The 13,384-nt window shown below is 33.3% G+C and overlaps 2 protein-coding genes across 2 annotated transcripts; one reads left to right on the forward strand and one right to left on the reverse strand.

Moving 5' to 3' along the window:
* Positions 1–2,635: 2,635 nt before the first annotated feature.
* LOC145616489 (uncharacterized) lies at positions 2,636–9,424 on the reverse strand. The gene is made up of 10 exons (XM_081671219.1): positions 9,140–9,424; positions 8,798–8,950; positions 8,125–8,340; positions 7,820–8,002; positions 6,649–6,945; positions 5,693–5,809; positions 5,435–5,578; positions 4,599–4,700; positions 4,006–4,074; positions 2,636–3,116 (listed from the first exon to the last, which is right to left on the reverse strand). The coding sequence occupies exons 1-10, from the start codon at positions 9,338–9,340 to the stop codon at positions 2,886–2,888; spliced, it is 1,713 nt and encodes a 570-aa protein (XP_081527345.1). The 5' UTR covers positions 9,341–9,424; the 3' UTR covers positions 2,636–2,885.
* Positions 9,425–10,848: 1,424 nt separating this feature from the next.
* LOC145616767 (14-3-3 protein 9-like) lies at positions 10,849–12,427 on the forward strand. The gene is made up of 5 exons (XM_081671495.1): positions 10,849–10,924; positions 11,450–11,759; positions 11,869–11,956; positions 12,065–12,139; positions 12,290–12,427. Exons 1-5 carry the CDS (start codon positions 10,849–10,851, stop codon positions 12,425–12,427), a joined length of 687 nt encoding a protein of 228 aa, XP_081527621.1.
* The last annotated feature ends 957 nt before the right edge of the window (positions 12,428–13,384 follow it).

Consider the following 13,384-nt stretch of genomic DNA (forward strand, 5'->3'; position numbering starts at 1 on the left):
TTATATTTGCGGCATATTGCCGGGAATATGGTCCTAAAACAACATTTATTCGACAAAATTAAAGAGATACTATCCTTTGCTTCAAAAAAAAAAAAAAGAGATACTATCCTAAAACAACAATTACTTAAATTTTGAGAGGAGGTACACCAAATCGACCGATGGCAGAGAAACCTACTACGTATTTTATAATTTCGGGTACAATTGTACAATTTTCTTTTTTTATTTTATTTTTTTATAGTAGGGTACGATTTAGTGCACGTAGTGACGTAGAAATATTTAAAGCTCCAATAAACAGATGTAAATTTGGCCAGTACAGTGTACCTTTTTTTCCGATTTATTTGTACGTGGGGATTTCTTTTTTAAAAATGATTCATATTAAAATAATCATAATTATACTTTATCCACCATCAAATAAATAATACGGTTGTCAAAAAAAAACATACGGAATAATTATACTTTATCCACTTTAGAATAATTAACACGGCTTAATCGGATAATACAGAGTAATAAGTGCCTTTTACTGTATCATTTTTTTTTCACCGAAATGATGGGTGTAATAGAAGAGTGTGTAATATTCTTAAAAATAAGGGTAATTTATATGGGGATAAAATAATGACATTTTTGTTTCCAAAAAAAGAAATAATAATAATAGTAATGACATTTTTTTGAAGAAAAAATTAATAATGACATTTAATAAAGTTTTAGGCCCTGTTCTCTTCACCTTAAAAAAATAATACTTCGTATTAAGTAAAAATAATTTCAGTTCAATAAAAATAAGTTCAGTTCAGCAAAAATAATTTCTGTTCAGTAAAAATAAGTTCAGTTCAGTAAAAATAATTTAAGTTTAGTTAAAATCAGTAACTTCAAAGAAGAAATATAACATGGAATCAGTAAAATTAATTTCAGTTCAGTAAAATTAATTTCAGTTCATTAAAAATAATTTTAGTTCAGCAAAAATAATTTTAGTTCAGTAAAAATAATTTCAGTTCAGCAAAAATAAGGTGAAGAGAACGGGGCCTTAGTTATAGGGTACTCTATATTATATGGAAATTCTAAATAAACAAGTAAATTATGGCGTAAAATTGAGGAATGTAAAGGTCATTTATAGAGGAAAGATTTTTAAAAAAGTAGTATTGTATTACATCAGGCGTAACATTGTGAGACATTCAAAACGGAATTCATGCGCTATATTTTGGAGTGGAGTGAGTAATACAAATTCAACAACATTTACATGATAACACCTACTCCGTATATAATACATATCAGATAATTAAGAAATAATCAAAGTCATAACGTATATAGTGCAAAAAGATAACGTGTGTACGTTATTATATAACGGATCACAAAGGTAAGAGTGCAAACGAGATTCATCTTGAATTTTGGATACCAAAGCCCATAAGAGTTTACCAAATAGGTACCTTGGCTTATAGAAAATGTGATAGAATGTGAGTTTATACCGAATGTAGAATGGACACTTGAACTACGATAGTTGACATACACACACTTGCACTAGATTTGGAAAACATTTTCATGACTTGATCCTTACCTATGGCTGAAAAAGCACCCTCTCTCACCTCTCACTAAGACAGCATTATTTGGGTCCTCTTTGTGAGACATTAAATGCCTTGGAGCTGGCACTTTTCAAGGTACACATTATATATAGTCCCCTCTCACACATTCCTCTCATATCAGTCACACATACCCAAAACAAATCAACAAACAAAACAAGAAAAATCAATTGAGAAAAGAAACTTCTTTTCTTTTAGTATTTAAGTTTTAGTTAAGCAAATATAAATAAAAATGAAGGGTAAGTTTTTCCAAGTATCCTTAAACAAGTGCAGGAAAATGAGCAGCAAAGTTATACATTCATCAGAGTATGAATGTGACTCTTGCTGCCAGTGGTGTTTTTGGCCGTCGATGAGTTTACAGCAAGAAGCCGAAAAGTTCATCCCTAAGGATGTGCCCAAGGGTCATATGGTTGTATACGTTGGGCATGATCAGAAGAGGTACGTTATCAAAATCACCTTGCTAAAACACCCGCTTTTTAAAGCTCTGCTAGACCAAGCTAGAGACCAACACGACGATTCCACCACACCACCACGACTATGGATTCCGTGTGATGAACATGTCTTCCTTCATGTTGTCAGATGTGCCCGGTAACAAGTAACAACTGAGCTTTAAGGGGAGCAACATAAGTCATGACCCTCTTTGGTTTGAAAACTGTATGTGTATTTGGCAATTGGCATTATTTTGAGGCCTTTTTTCTGACTAATGTGAGAATGACATTCTTTGTAAGATAATGTAGTAAATAAGATTTGTATGAATAGCTTGTAAGTTAATTATCTATGGCTAAAGTCCTCATTTTTAGACTGAATCATTTCCAGTTGCATGATGTACATTCATTCACACTCTCTTCTTTTCTTTTTATTTTATTTTATTTTATTTTATTTATTTATTTATTTTATTTTTATTATTTTATTTTATTTATTTATTATTATTATTATTATTATTATTATTATTATTATTATTATTATTATTATTATTATTATTATTATTATTATTGTGTGTGTGTGTGTGTGTGTGTGTGTGTGTGGGTTAAAGAGAATAAACAAATAATGAAAAAACAATGGCAAAATTTTTAAGAAAAATACTTAAATTGGATTATTGTAGCATAAATAGTTGATACAAAATTTTACAACACAAAGAAACCCCAATGCTTCTAGATAAAAACTCAAGTTCCTGAACAGTAGCGATCATGCTGAACAAGTAATTAGTCCTGGTAACAGGACTTGTACATGAGGTTAGTTAAAAGTCACCTGGTAATTGGAGATGACATTTATAATCTTGATATAAAAGTGGCTATCGGCCATGGAACTTAAATATCTTCAATTGGAAGATTCTAAAATCAAATTCACGGCTGCATCAACAGTTTTGGCTAACTCAGTCGCTGCTCCAATATATGTGTGCGGTGTTAGCTTCAGGAGATTGGCCTTTGCCTCTTGTGGCAATTCCAATCCTTGAACAAATTCTTGCATGCTTTCTTGAGTGACTGCCTTTCCCCTTGTAAACTCCTTTAATTTTTCGTAAGGTTCTGGGACACCATATCTTCGCATGACCTGTGTATGATGAGCGCGTCAGTGGCCAGTTCAACTACAAATGATGTAGACAATCACATTGACATAACTTCAAACGGGTAAAAGCATAAATTCTATTACTGATTGGAAGACTTTCTACTTGACAATTTGACATGAAAGAGAATATGGTTTATCAAGGACAAAGAAAAACATAGCTATGTAAGAAAGACAATCAAATTTTACCAACAAGGTGAATTAACCAATTTTCACGACTTCCACCCCTCCTTTACAAGAATTTCAAAAAGCCGTCTGAAGTTCTAAAGCTAAATTCACAGTCAATCGAGTCAAATCTAGTCTTTTAACTTTCCAAACAGAGTGACAGTCTTAAAAATCTCCCAATGATAGACAACGGACTAGTAAGTAAAGGGAATTGGAATAAAAATCTTACAAATTCGTAAAAATATAGCAGCTTAAAAATCTTTCTTGTAAATATTAAAGTTCCTGGACAGTTACCAGTTGAGACAATCACAGTCATGCAACTCACCAAGCACATGTAAGCTATACCCTACAGTCTTTGAAGTAGATATAATTACTTGTTTGATGAGCAATTGAGCATAGCCTCAACTAAGTGTCAGGAAATGAAAATAAATGTGGAAGAAAAGCTAACCAATATCCTCTACTCTATGTCTCTATCAGTGATTCAGTGTAGAGTTTCGCTACATTTTCCTTTTTGATATGTGGGGAAAGTCCCCCAAAATAGGATCTTTTACTAGTTATCAACTCATTCCTTCATCAGAGTACGGAAATATACGAAGATTTTGACACTACAATTATTTTTTAAAAAATAAAAAGCAGGATCTATAATTTTTTGCAAAGAGTGCAGTGGTAACATTTATTATTTGGAGTAAATGCATACGATACAGGTACATACTGTTTGTATAGGTTCTGCAAGTACTTCCCACGAATGGTTCAAGTCTTCATCCAACCTGGTTTGGTTCACCTGTGTGTTCATAAAATATCAGATTGAGATACAAAATGTAAACAAAATGATAACTGGCAAATCGGCAATAGTGGTATATAAACAGATGCTTTTACTTCTTAGTTCTTACGGATAGCAAATCCTACTTTTAATCAAAATATTAATTTCTTACGTATAGTAACAAATGCAAATGACCAAAAAGGGCATTTAGTATGTAGGCATGTAGCAGAGACCTAATTTAAATAGTACACAGTAAGAGACTAAATACAACAAGAAAAGATGTTAACAGCAAGTTGTAGAGGTGTAAAAAGGAGTGTGCAAGCTAGAGAGGTCCACTAGTTTTTAGTAACGATACAAATTTTGTTTTCCACTATGGTCATTTTCCGGATATTCTACCAAGGTCTAAGCAGGAAACCCAGTCAGAAAAGCATAGAAATTATGTAATAGTACATCTGTAGCACGAAGCAAATACAGGCCAAGAAATCTCCTTAATTGCTTGTACCAAATGAAACAGTTACAAAGAACACAACGCATGTTTTACTGACCTGAAGCTTCCCAATACCCTGCAGGGTACTTCTGTAGGCTAGTAGGGAATGCCCTAATCCTTCGCCCATGGTCCTCAAAACTGTTGAATCAGTCAAGTCACGCTGCAATGTATACATTGAGTTAAGATTCAGCAAGACGCAACCAATCTAAAATATACAGGTAAAATTTCTGCTTTCCCAGACACCTACTTAATTCAGATTCAAATTAAGTACAGGGCACCAGTTGCAGCACATCTTATGAAGTCACCTACCCAGCCCACAGCATCCAGACCAGTATCAGACAATAACGTACACATTTGGGCCAAAAAACCATTCTCAAGAATGATGGCATCAGAGTTACTGTTTCAGAAGTATCCTTTCAAGAAAAGGACCAAAGAGCGGCCAGCCAAAAAAGGTATGACTTGACAAAAGCTAAAAATCTAAAAGAGGACCCGTTGCTAGTTTAGAAGAAAGAACAAGACAAGAAAGGAAAAGTTCTCATTGTAGCGTGGCAAAAGTATGGAGACAAGTTGTAAACCTGGAAAATACTAAATAAACAGCATTTTGGACATTGCAAGTTCATAAAAAGTGGAATGGAGTTGGTAAATCAAATCTTTAAGCAATATTTTTTACATTCCAGACCAGAATACTCTTTAAGATTAGCATGGCTTCTCAATGTCACAAAAAATGGTTATAATTTCCTTAAGAGAAATTAGTAAGTTCCAGTCAAGTATTGATCACAAAAGGCAGGACAAAGACGAAAATTAAAGCCCATGAAACTGCAAGAATTCTACTGTAGCATGACATAATAAAGACCAGTATGGTCAAATCTTAATCAAGAAATTACAGGACATTACCTGCCATCGCGAGATAGGCAACTTCATGCTTAGAAAAGATAGACCAGCATTAGCCTTGCCAAGGTTCCCTTCACTATTTTCAAAATCAATAGGGTTCACTTTGTGAGGCATTGTAGATGACCCAACTTCACCCGCCTTAGTCAACTGCAAATGATGAATACTCAGATTTTTTGTACAAAGGAGTTAATACTCACTAAGTAATTAAGTGAAACTTCTACAAAAGATTATAAAAAAAGGAAAGCAAAAAAAAAAAGTCACCTGCTTAAAATAACCCACTGAAATATAGCCCCATATGTCCCGGTCAAAATCAGTCAAAATATTGTTGAACTGGATAGTTGCATGGAACAGACTAGCCATATAGTCATGAGGTTCAATCTGCAAATGCATTGCTCATATATATTAACAAATGTTATAGGACTCCTAGAGAGAGGAATTGTACAAGGCAACACTTGTTATTCTAGCCAATAATCCATAAACAACTAATGACTAAACGTATCTTCTATCCAACTGGTAAAAATTCAATTTCAACAGATATCATGTAAATGGATGATAAACATATTAGCATCGCGAGTGACAAATACAGCAATTTGATAACAAGATGAAAGGCAACCAAGGACAGAATGCCATACTGAAATTGATATGACAGAATATCAAAATTTTAACGTGCAATTCTAATCTTTGAAAATTTGTCTAATAAATTTTTTCTTAAAAATTTTGCAAAATGGATTCTTATCCATATAACATTATATAGGGATAACAGGAGAGAACATTTGAAACATCTTGAATACTTAATATCTAGTTCATTAAGGACACGTGATCATTTTGTTTTCATATACCAAGATTGAATAATAGGTCTCAAGATATACCTCATGTGAAAGGATCTTTGAAGTTAAAGGTTATGGAGACCTCGGTTTTAGTTCCATTTTCTTATGGAGGAAGGAGGGAGGGGGGGGGGGGGGGGGGGGGAGTATATGGGTGCCACTACTTACCTACCTAAACATATACACCGGGAGAGGGGGGTCTGAAATTAATACCAACCAAAGTATCTTTACAAAACTTCACGCAAAACAGTAACTATTAAAGTGAAACTGAATATGACAAAACCAACAGATAAGCAAACGTAATATTTAACATATAAGAAACCATGAATAAAGAGATGGTAAAGTCGTCAACTGTAAGCTGCAAGGTCTGCAACTAAAACATTGCAAACGTACCTGAGTGACATAAGGATTAAAAGTTAGACCTAAAGGAAGATTTTTTCTCGGCAGAGAAGAGGGGACAAGCTCTATGCTTAGCGGAGCCCCATAAAGGGTGAAGAGCGAAGCTTGCACAAATTCTTCTGCAATCTTTGGCCAATCGATCTCAGGATAAGCAACCATATGAGCATTGTAGTTCCCAACAGCACCACCGAATTTCCCCAATAACTCAATCTGAGAAAGTCTCTGCCTCTCTCTGCTTAATCTGACTGCAAATATTGCCATCTCTTTTCCCAAGGTGGTGGGTGAAGCTGGCTACATAATATAAGCACAGAAAGAAAAATGGGTAACTCAGCAATTAGCAAAAGCAGAACATATAAAACATTTTAGGCTCACTATTGGAATCAATTCTTTTACAATGGGGGCAAAACATCTATTTTCATAAATCACAAGATTCACAACAAGGTAACAAACAATTTGTCGAATAATCACACTCCTTGTGAGTGGACAGGGAAAGGGTATAAAAAGACGTCAAGAAGGATATTGAGGAAGTTATATATGTAAGCACAATTTTGGAGAAAGGCATGTGAAAAGGCATAAAAGGTAGGATTACAGAAGCAAATAATTTGAGCGATAATATTTTAATCATATTTGAATTAAATAATATACTAATATTTTAATCGTATTTAAATTAAGAAAGCCCTGCTACCAGCCAAACACATAGTTCATGGCTGACACTAGAAGATGCAAATGGCCAAAAGTGTTAATTTAGTAGGATATGTAGCCTGATCAGGACAATGGATATTGTGCTAATCGGAAGCTGAGCTAGTGAAATGGCAACGTTGCTCTACTGAAGAAGGGTGGGAGTACATTTTCCAACTTCGACTGCTGAAAGTGCTTGCAAGTAAGAATAAAAAGGAGGCAAATAAGGTTATTGTCTCCACGAGATTGAAACTGCTTTTCATTGTGGATCATCAAAACCCCCATCAATTAATCATTTATATGTATAGATTGGTCACCTAAACTAGAGGGGACACTTGTGAAGTTCACCATGATTTCCTCCCTTTACCAATTACATACAGGTACAGGAGATAAATCAGTTCTTGAAAGAATTCTCAATTTCCCATAATCTCTGGCAAAAGTCAGTCTCTCATTGAGCACAATTGAAAGGTTTACCATGTAAACTTACCTGTCCATGAGTGCGGGAAAGCATAGGAATATGGGCGTATTCCTTGGCCATGTTACATATTGCTCCAATAACTTCATCCATGACAGGAAATAAAACATTATTCAATGCTTCTTTGAGCATCAATCCATGAGCAAGATTGTTGATATCCTCAGATGTGCAAGAAAAATGAAAAAACTCCAAAACCTGCAATAAGAGCCAAGGATGGATAACGGAAATATAGAACAATTCCTTCTAAGGCATTCTTTGCAGTTTCGGCATTATTAATAAAAAGTTCATATCAGTCACCGAAATATTGAAAACAGAACCTTAGAGATCTCTGGATGGGACTGGCATTTATCCTTCAGGAAGTACTCAATTGCTTTCACATCATGGTTGGTCACTTTCTCAATGTTTTTCACTTCCAATGCATCAGCCATGCCAAATTCATCAATCAAACTTTGCATATACTGATGTGTTTCATTAGTAAAGCTCGGCACTTCATTCACTTCAGGAATTTGGGACAACATCATTAGCCATTTAATCTGCAAACGAATGTCAATTATAAACCTAAGATAACAGAAACACAAGGAAGATATGACAATATGAATCAAACAAACAATTTCATCACAATACAGGCAATAAACATTCAACTTAAGTGCTTAACTAAACAAGTAAAACATTTTTCATTAGGCTCCTGATAACTTCATTTATTATATAAACAGAATTAATTGATTATGTGTAGCTTACTACTATACACAAACATCTTTTACAACTACTTATCCTACATTAAACTAGTTTTATGATTTAAGGAGGCACAATATGGTAAAATTTGTGGCGGTAACGACATTCTATCAATGTCCAATGCATATTCTTAGAAGCAAATACGAAACTACAACTATTAAATTACAGTTTCATATCATAACAGTGCCAATAAATCAAAGTTGCATACATGCATTACAAAACTGTAAGAATTTTAACTTCCAAGTTCAACCAACAAACCTCAACAATAACTCGGTATCGAATTAATCCATATTCACTCATAAAAGGAGCCAATTCCTTGACTTTGTTCCAGTATCGACCATCCAAGGGAGATAAAGCTGTCAAACTTGAAAGCTCAAATACACTAAAATCTCCCTCATTTGACCCCTTCACCTGCCAATAACATTCAACCATTTTCAACACACACAAAAAAAAACCAAATAATACAATTGGTACAAAAATCAGCATATTGAGAACCCAAAACTTCAATGTCAGTAAGTTGCAAGAAAAACCCAAAAATTCAAAAACCCCATTATAGTGAAATAAGCAATAAAATTGATTAATTAATAGAAAAAATGATACCTTTGAGGGAGAAATGGTGGCGTTGTTAGAGGTGACAGCGGCCTTGCAAGAAAAGGGTTTTTTGAGAGAAAAGGAAAAACCCTTTGAAGGAAAAAGGTTGGTTTTCAATGGAGTTTTGTGGGAGGAGAGAGAAAATAAATGGTGGTTAGTTAAAACCCTGGAAGTTGAAGAAGAAGAAGATACTGCTGCTCCAAACTCCATGAAATTGAAACTTAGAAAAACCCAGAAATTATGAAACTCAAGTGAAACGAAAGAGAAGCCTACAAATTGCAGGAATAAATTATGTGTTCTTCTTTTTAAGTGCCCGATTGGACCTGTACACTGTACTCAATTTTGGGCCGGGTAATCGGGTGTGGGTTTGATATGTTTAGACTAGGGTCAACAAATTCACTCTCGCATTTTCCTACGGTCCAGTGGCGGATTTAAGATTTGACTGATGGCATACCGAATTAAACTCATTACCAAAAAAAAGTTACTCCGAAAAATATCATTTTGAGATATGGGTTTATAATCTGCAATTTTATCAAATAAACAATAACATGAGTCTAATCATTCGACCTCAAATGCCTCAAACCAAGATTTGTGATCCAAACGTTTTTTTAGTTTTGTCACAATTTTGACTCAACATTACCGCTTTATCTTTATTTTTTAATTTTTTTGGTGGAGGCCGCTTTATCTTTAATGTATATTCTACATTACCTCGAAAGGCTCGAATTGTTTCTCATAAGCAAATTTTATACCTGCAATTGACTTAGTTGAAACTGATTTGTTTTTATCTATATATAGTGATATAGGGTTATAATGCCTTAATGAGCAACCATGGAATGATAAATAATAAAAAAAATAATTTGAAGCATGACCAAACTAAATATTACACCCAATGTGTGTGTAATGTAAAAGTTGTAGACTTGTAGTTGTTTTGGAATCACAAGTATATATATAATGCTTCGGCTAAATTGGTTCCATTCCTGCTCTAGAGCCCATTCGTTGATGGGTTTCGAGATCAAAACCATACTTATAACCTTTTCTTTTTATTCCTTGTTGTAGTAATTTAAAATTAGGTTAATTTATGAATAAGCTTTAGAGATCAAGATATGATCTAGTCTATATTTTAATACATGAATCCATCTTACCATATATATAGTGTTGAAAAGATCAAGAGATAACAAACCGGTGGTAATGAATATCTGACGTTTAACTCTTTTTTTTTTTGAGGGGAAATCTGACCTTTAACTCTTTAAGTAATGGTAATAGTTTGATAATAAAAACGGTTAATTAATTTTACTTACACCTCTTAAAAACAATGTACCAAACATGGTCTAATTAAAATTTACCTAAAATAAACACATGTCAACTAAATGGAAAATTTCCAAAAAACACTATGAGTATACATACGTCAACTATAGTTTTTAAATGAAAAACCGTAATCATATATTACATTGAATTACCAAACTAAGTTTGGTCTAGTGGAAAGGAGAGCAACACCTTTCAACCATGATGTTGGAGGTTCTTTTTACTTTTTAGGAAACTTTCCTAAGATAAATAAAACAAAAACAATTAAGATTATATTTTCTATGAAAAAAAAAAAGCTATTTATACCATATTACCGTGCTTTGTTTTTTCACTTTTCAATTCTTCCTCATACACTTTTCCTCAAGATATTCAAAACTTTGACGAGTACCCCAATTCTCTTGATCTCTACTCCTCTCATGGCGGCCTCTTCGAGCAAACGTTACGACATCATCTACCTCGCTAAGCTAGCTGCCCAAGCCGAACGCTATGATGGTATGTTCTTCCTCATCACTTTGTTTCACGTACCAGTTTGAACTCACAAACGCTATTTTTTGTGACTTCAAATAAAGTGTATTTATTGTATGTTAAAGAAAAATAGAAAATTAGTATTATCATGTGAAATCTTGTTATAGTATCACTTTATAGTTGTTCTAGGATATTTATGATATATCTAATACGTATGTTGTGCATTATTAAGCAATAAGCATGAAACTATTAAAATATAATACCTCCGTTTTTTATTAGTTGACACGTTTTGACTTAGCACTATTCACGCACTCCCCTTTGACCATGTTTTGTGATTTATACGTAATGAAAAATATAGTCACGTGGGGTCTTGTTAGATTCGTCAGTTCGTCACGGTATATATTTTCAAAATATCAACTTTTTATAATTTTCGGTAACTAAATATATTAATGTTTTGATTTGTGTATTGGCAAACGTGACTAAAGAAACGTGTCAACTAAAAAAAAACGGAGGAAGTAATTAACTAATGATTTCAAATCTAAAATTTTGCAGATATGATCGATGCAATGAAGAAAGTGGTGAAACTTAACAACGATTTAACAGCTGAAGAGCGTAATCTCCTTTCAACAGCTTACAAGAAAGTGATCGAGCCAAAGAGAGAATCATGGAAACTTCTCTCAATAACTGAACAGGAGGAGGATACAACATACAAAGACGAGACGTACATAAAGTGTATTCAAGATTATCGTAATATAGTTGAGTCGGACCTTGATAACATTTGCTACGACATTATAACTCTAATTGATGATCACCTCCTTCCTTTTTCGTCTAGCGCTGAATCCTCCGTCTTTTACTTAAAAATGTGAGTATATTTTTGAAGTATTTTAGCAATTAATTTATTGTGCATTAGTATTATTCTTTAAGTGAAGAGTTGGTTGGTTTAATTAACGAAGAGCGATAATATGATGTAGGAAAGCGGATTATTATCGATATATGGCCGAAATCAAAATTGGTGATGAAAAAACATTAGTTGCTGAAGAATCATTGAAAACCTATAAGGTAAATATTTGTCATTAACTTTGTGGTTAAATTATTTTGTATATCATTCGTTTTTCTTTTCGTTTTTTTTTTTTACAAGTGATTAATTGCAATTAAATTTTGTTGTAGGAAGCAATGGCCATAGCAGTACTTCAATTTTCACCTATTCATCCAACACGTTTGGGTTTGGCATTAAATTTTGCCGTTTTTTACTACTAAGTTTTAAATTCTTATCAAAGGTACTTGTATAGTACATTTATAATAAGCTTACAATTTCTCTATGATCATATATATTGTGTTGTTACTTACTTGTACGTAAATTTTTATATCTTTAGGGCATATCACTTGGCGAAGGAAGCTTTTGATGAGCCTATGTTAGAGCTCGATGATTTAGGCAAAAGGGCTTCTTCGAAAGACATCAAGATTATCCTAAAGCTTTTGAGGGATAATCTTACATTGTGGAAGAGCGAGAATGATGAAAGGAAACTTTGAAGCATTCACTTCGTATTATAGTAGCTTGAGAATAATGAAAGAAACATGTCAAACATTCCATTTGTTGTACAATAATTTAGCTTGAGAAAGAAAATTCAGAATAATATAGTAGTTCGAAATATCTGTGATTTTATAATATGTATTTATTTAAAAACTAGTGTCATTATCAATTGATCAAAAGTTGGCATAAAAGTATTTTTTCGGATTAATAGAGTTATTGAAGTTCAAAATTAGTGAAAGCAATTACTCTAACTTTGTCCAAAGTTTGTGTCAAAAAAAAAAACTTTGTCCAAACTCCAAAGTGTAAGGGCCTGTTCATATTTACTAAACTGAGCTGAACTGAACTGAACTGATTGGAGCTGAACTGAACTGAACTGAACTGATTGGAACTGAACTGAACTGAACTGAACTGAATTGAGCTGAAATGAATATTTTATGTGAGAGGGAAATTAAGAGCTGAACTGAACTGAACTGAACTGAACTAATTGGAACTGAACTGAACTGAACTGAACTGAAATTAAGTAAATATGAACAGGCCCTAACTCTATGGAACATGCAATGTATCGTAGTACTCCGTATATAACAATGCATGTCATAATTCATAAACCACATCTCTTATGTTAAAACTTAAAAGTGACTTATATATGAGTGTAATCATATCTTAAGCCAATTGTGTTTTGTGTATCAGTAAATTGGTGTAATAACGGACTTAAATTATGCGGTATAATTGCATCACAAACTAGGGTCTGTTTCCTTTAAAATAAAAAATAAAAAAATAAAAAACTAGGGTCTGCTTGCTTTTACTGAGCCGAAATGAATTGTTTACGAGAGAATGAAATTATAAATTGAACTGAAATTAAGTTGAAGTGAACGAACCCTTAGAGACATATCATCTACCCATTTTGCTGAACAACAAAAATTCATTGCATAAAATTCTTTACATAATCGAATGGCTTA

The sequence above is a fragment of the Chenopodium album genome, chromosome 26, assembly GCF_948465745.1.
Source record: "Chenopodium album chromosome 26, dcCheAlbu1.1, whole genome shotgun sequence".
In the NCBI taxonomy this organism is placed as follows: Eukaryota; Viridiplantae; Streptophyta; class Magnoliopsida; order Caryophyllales; family Amaranthaceae; genus Chenopodium; species Chenopodium album.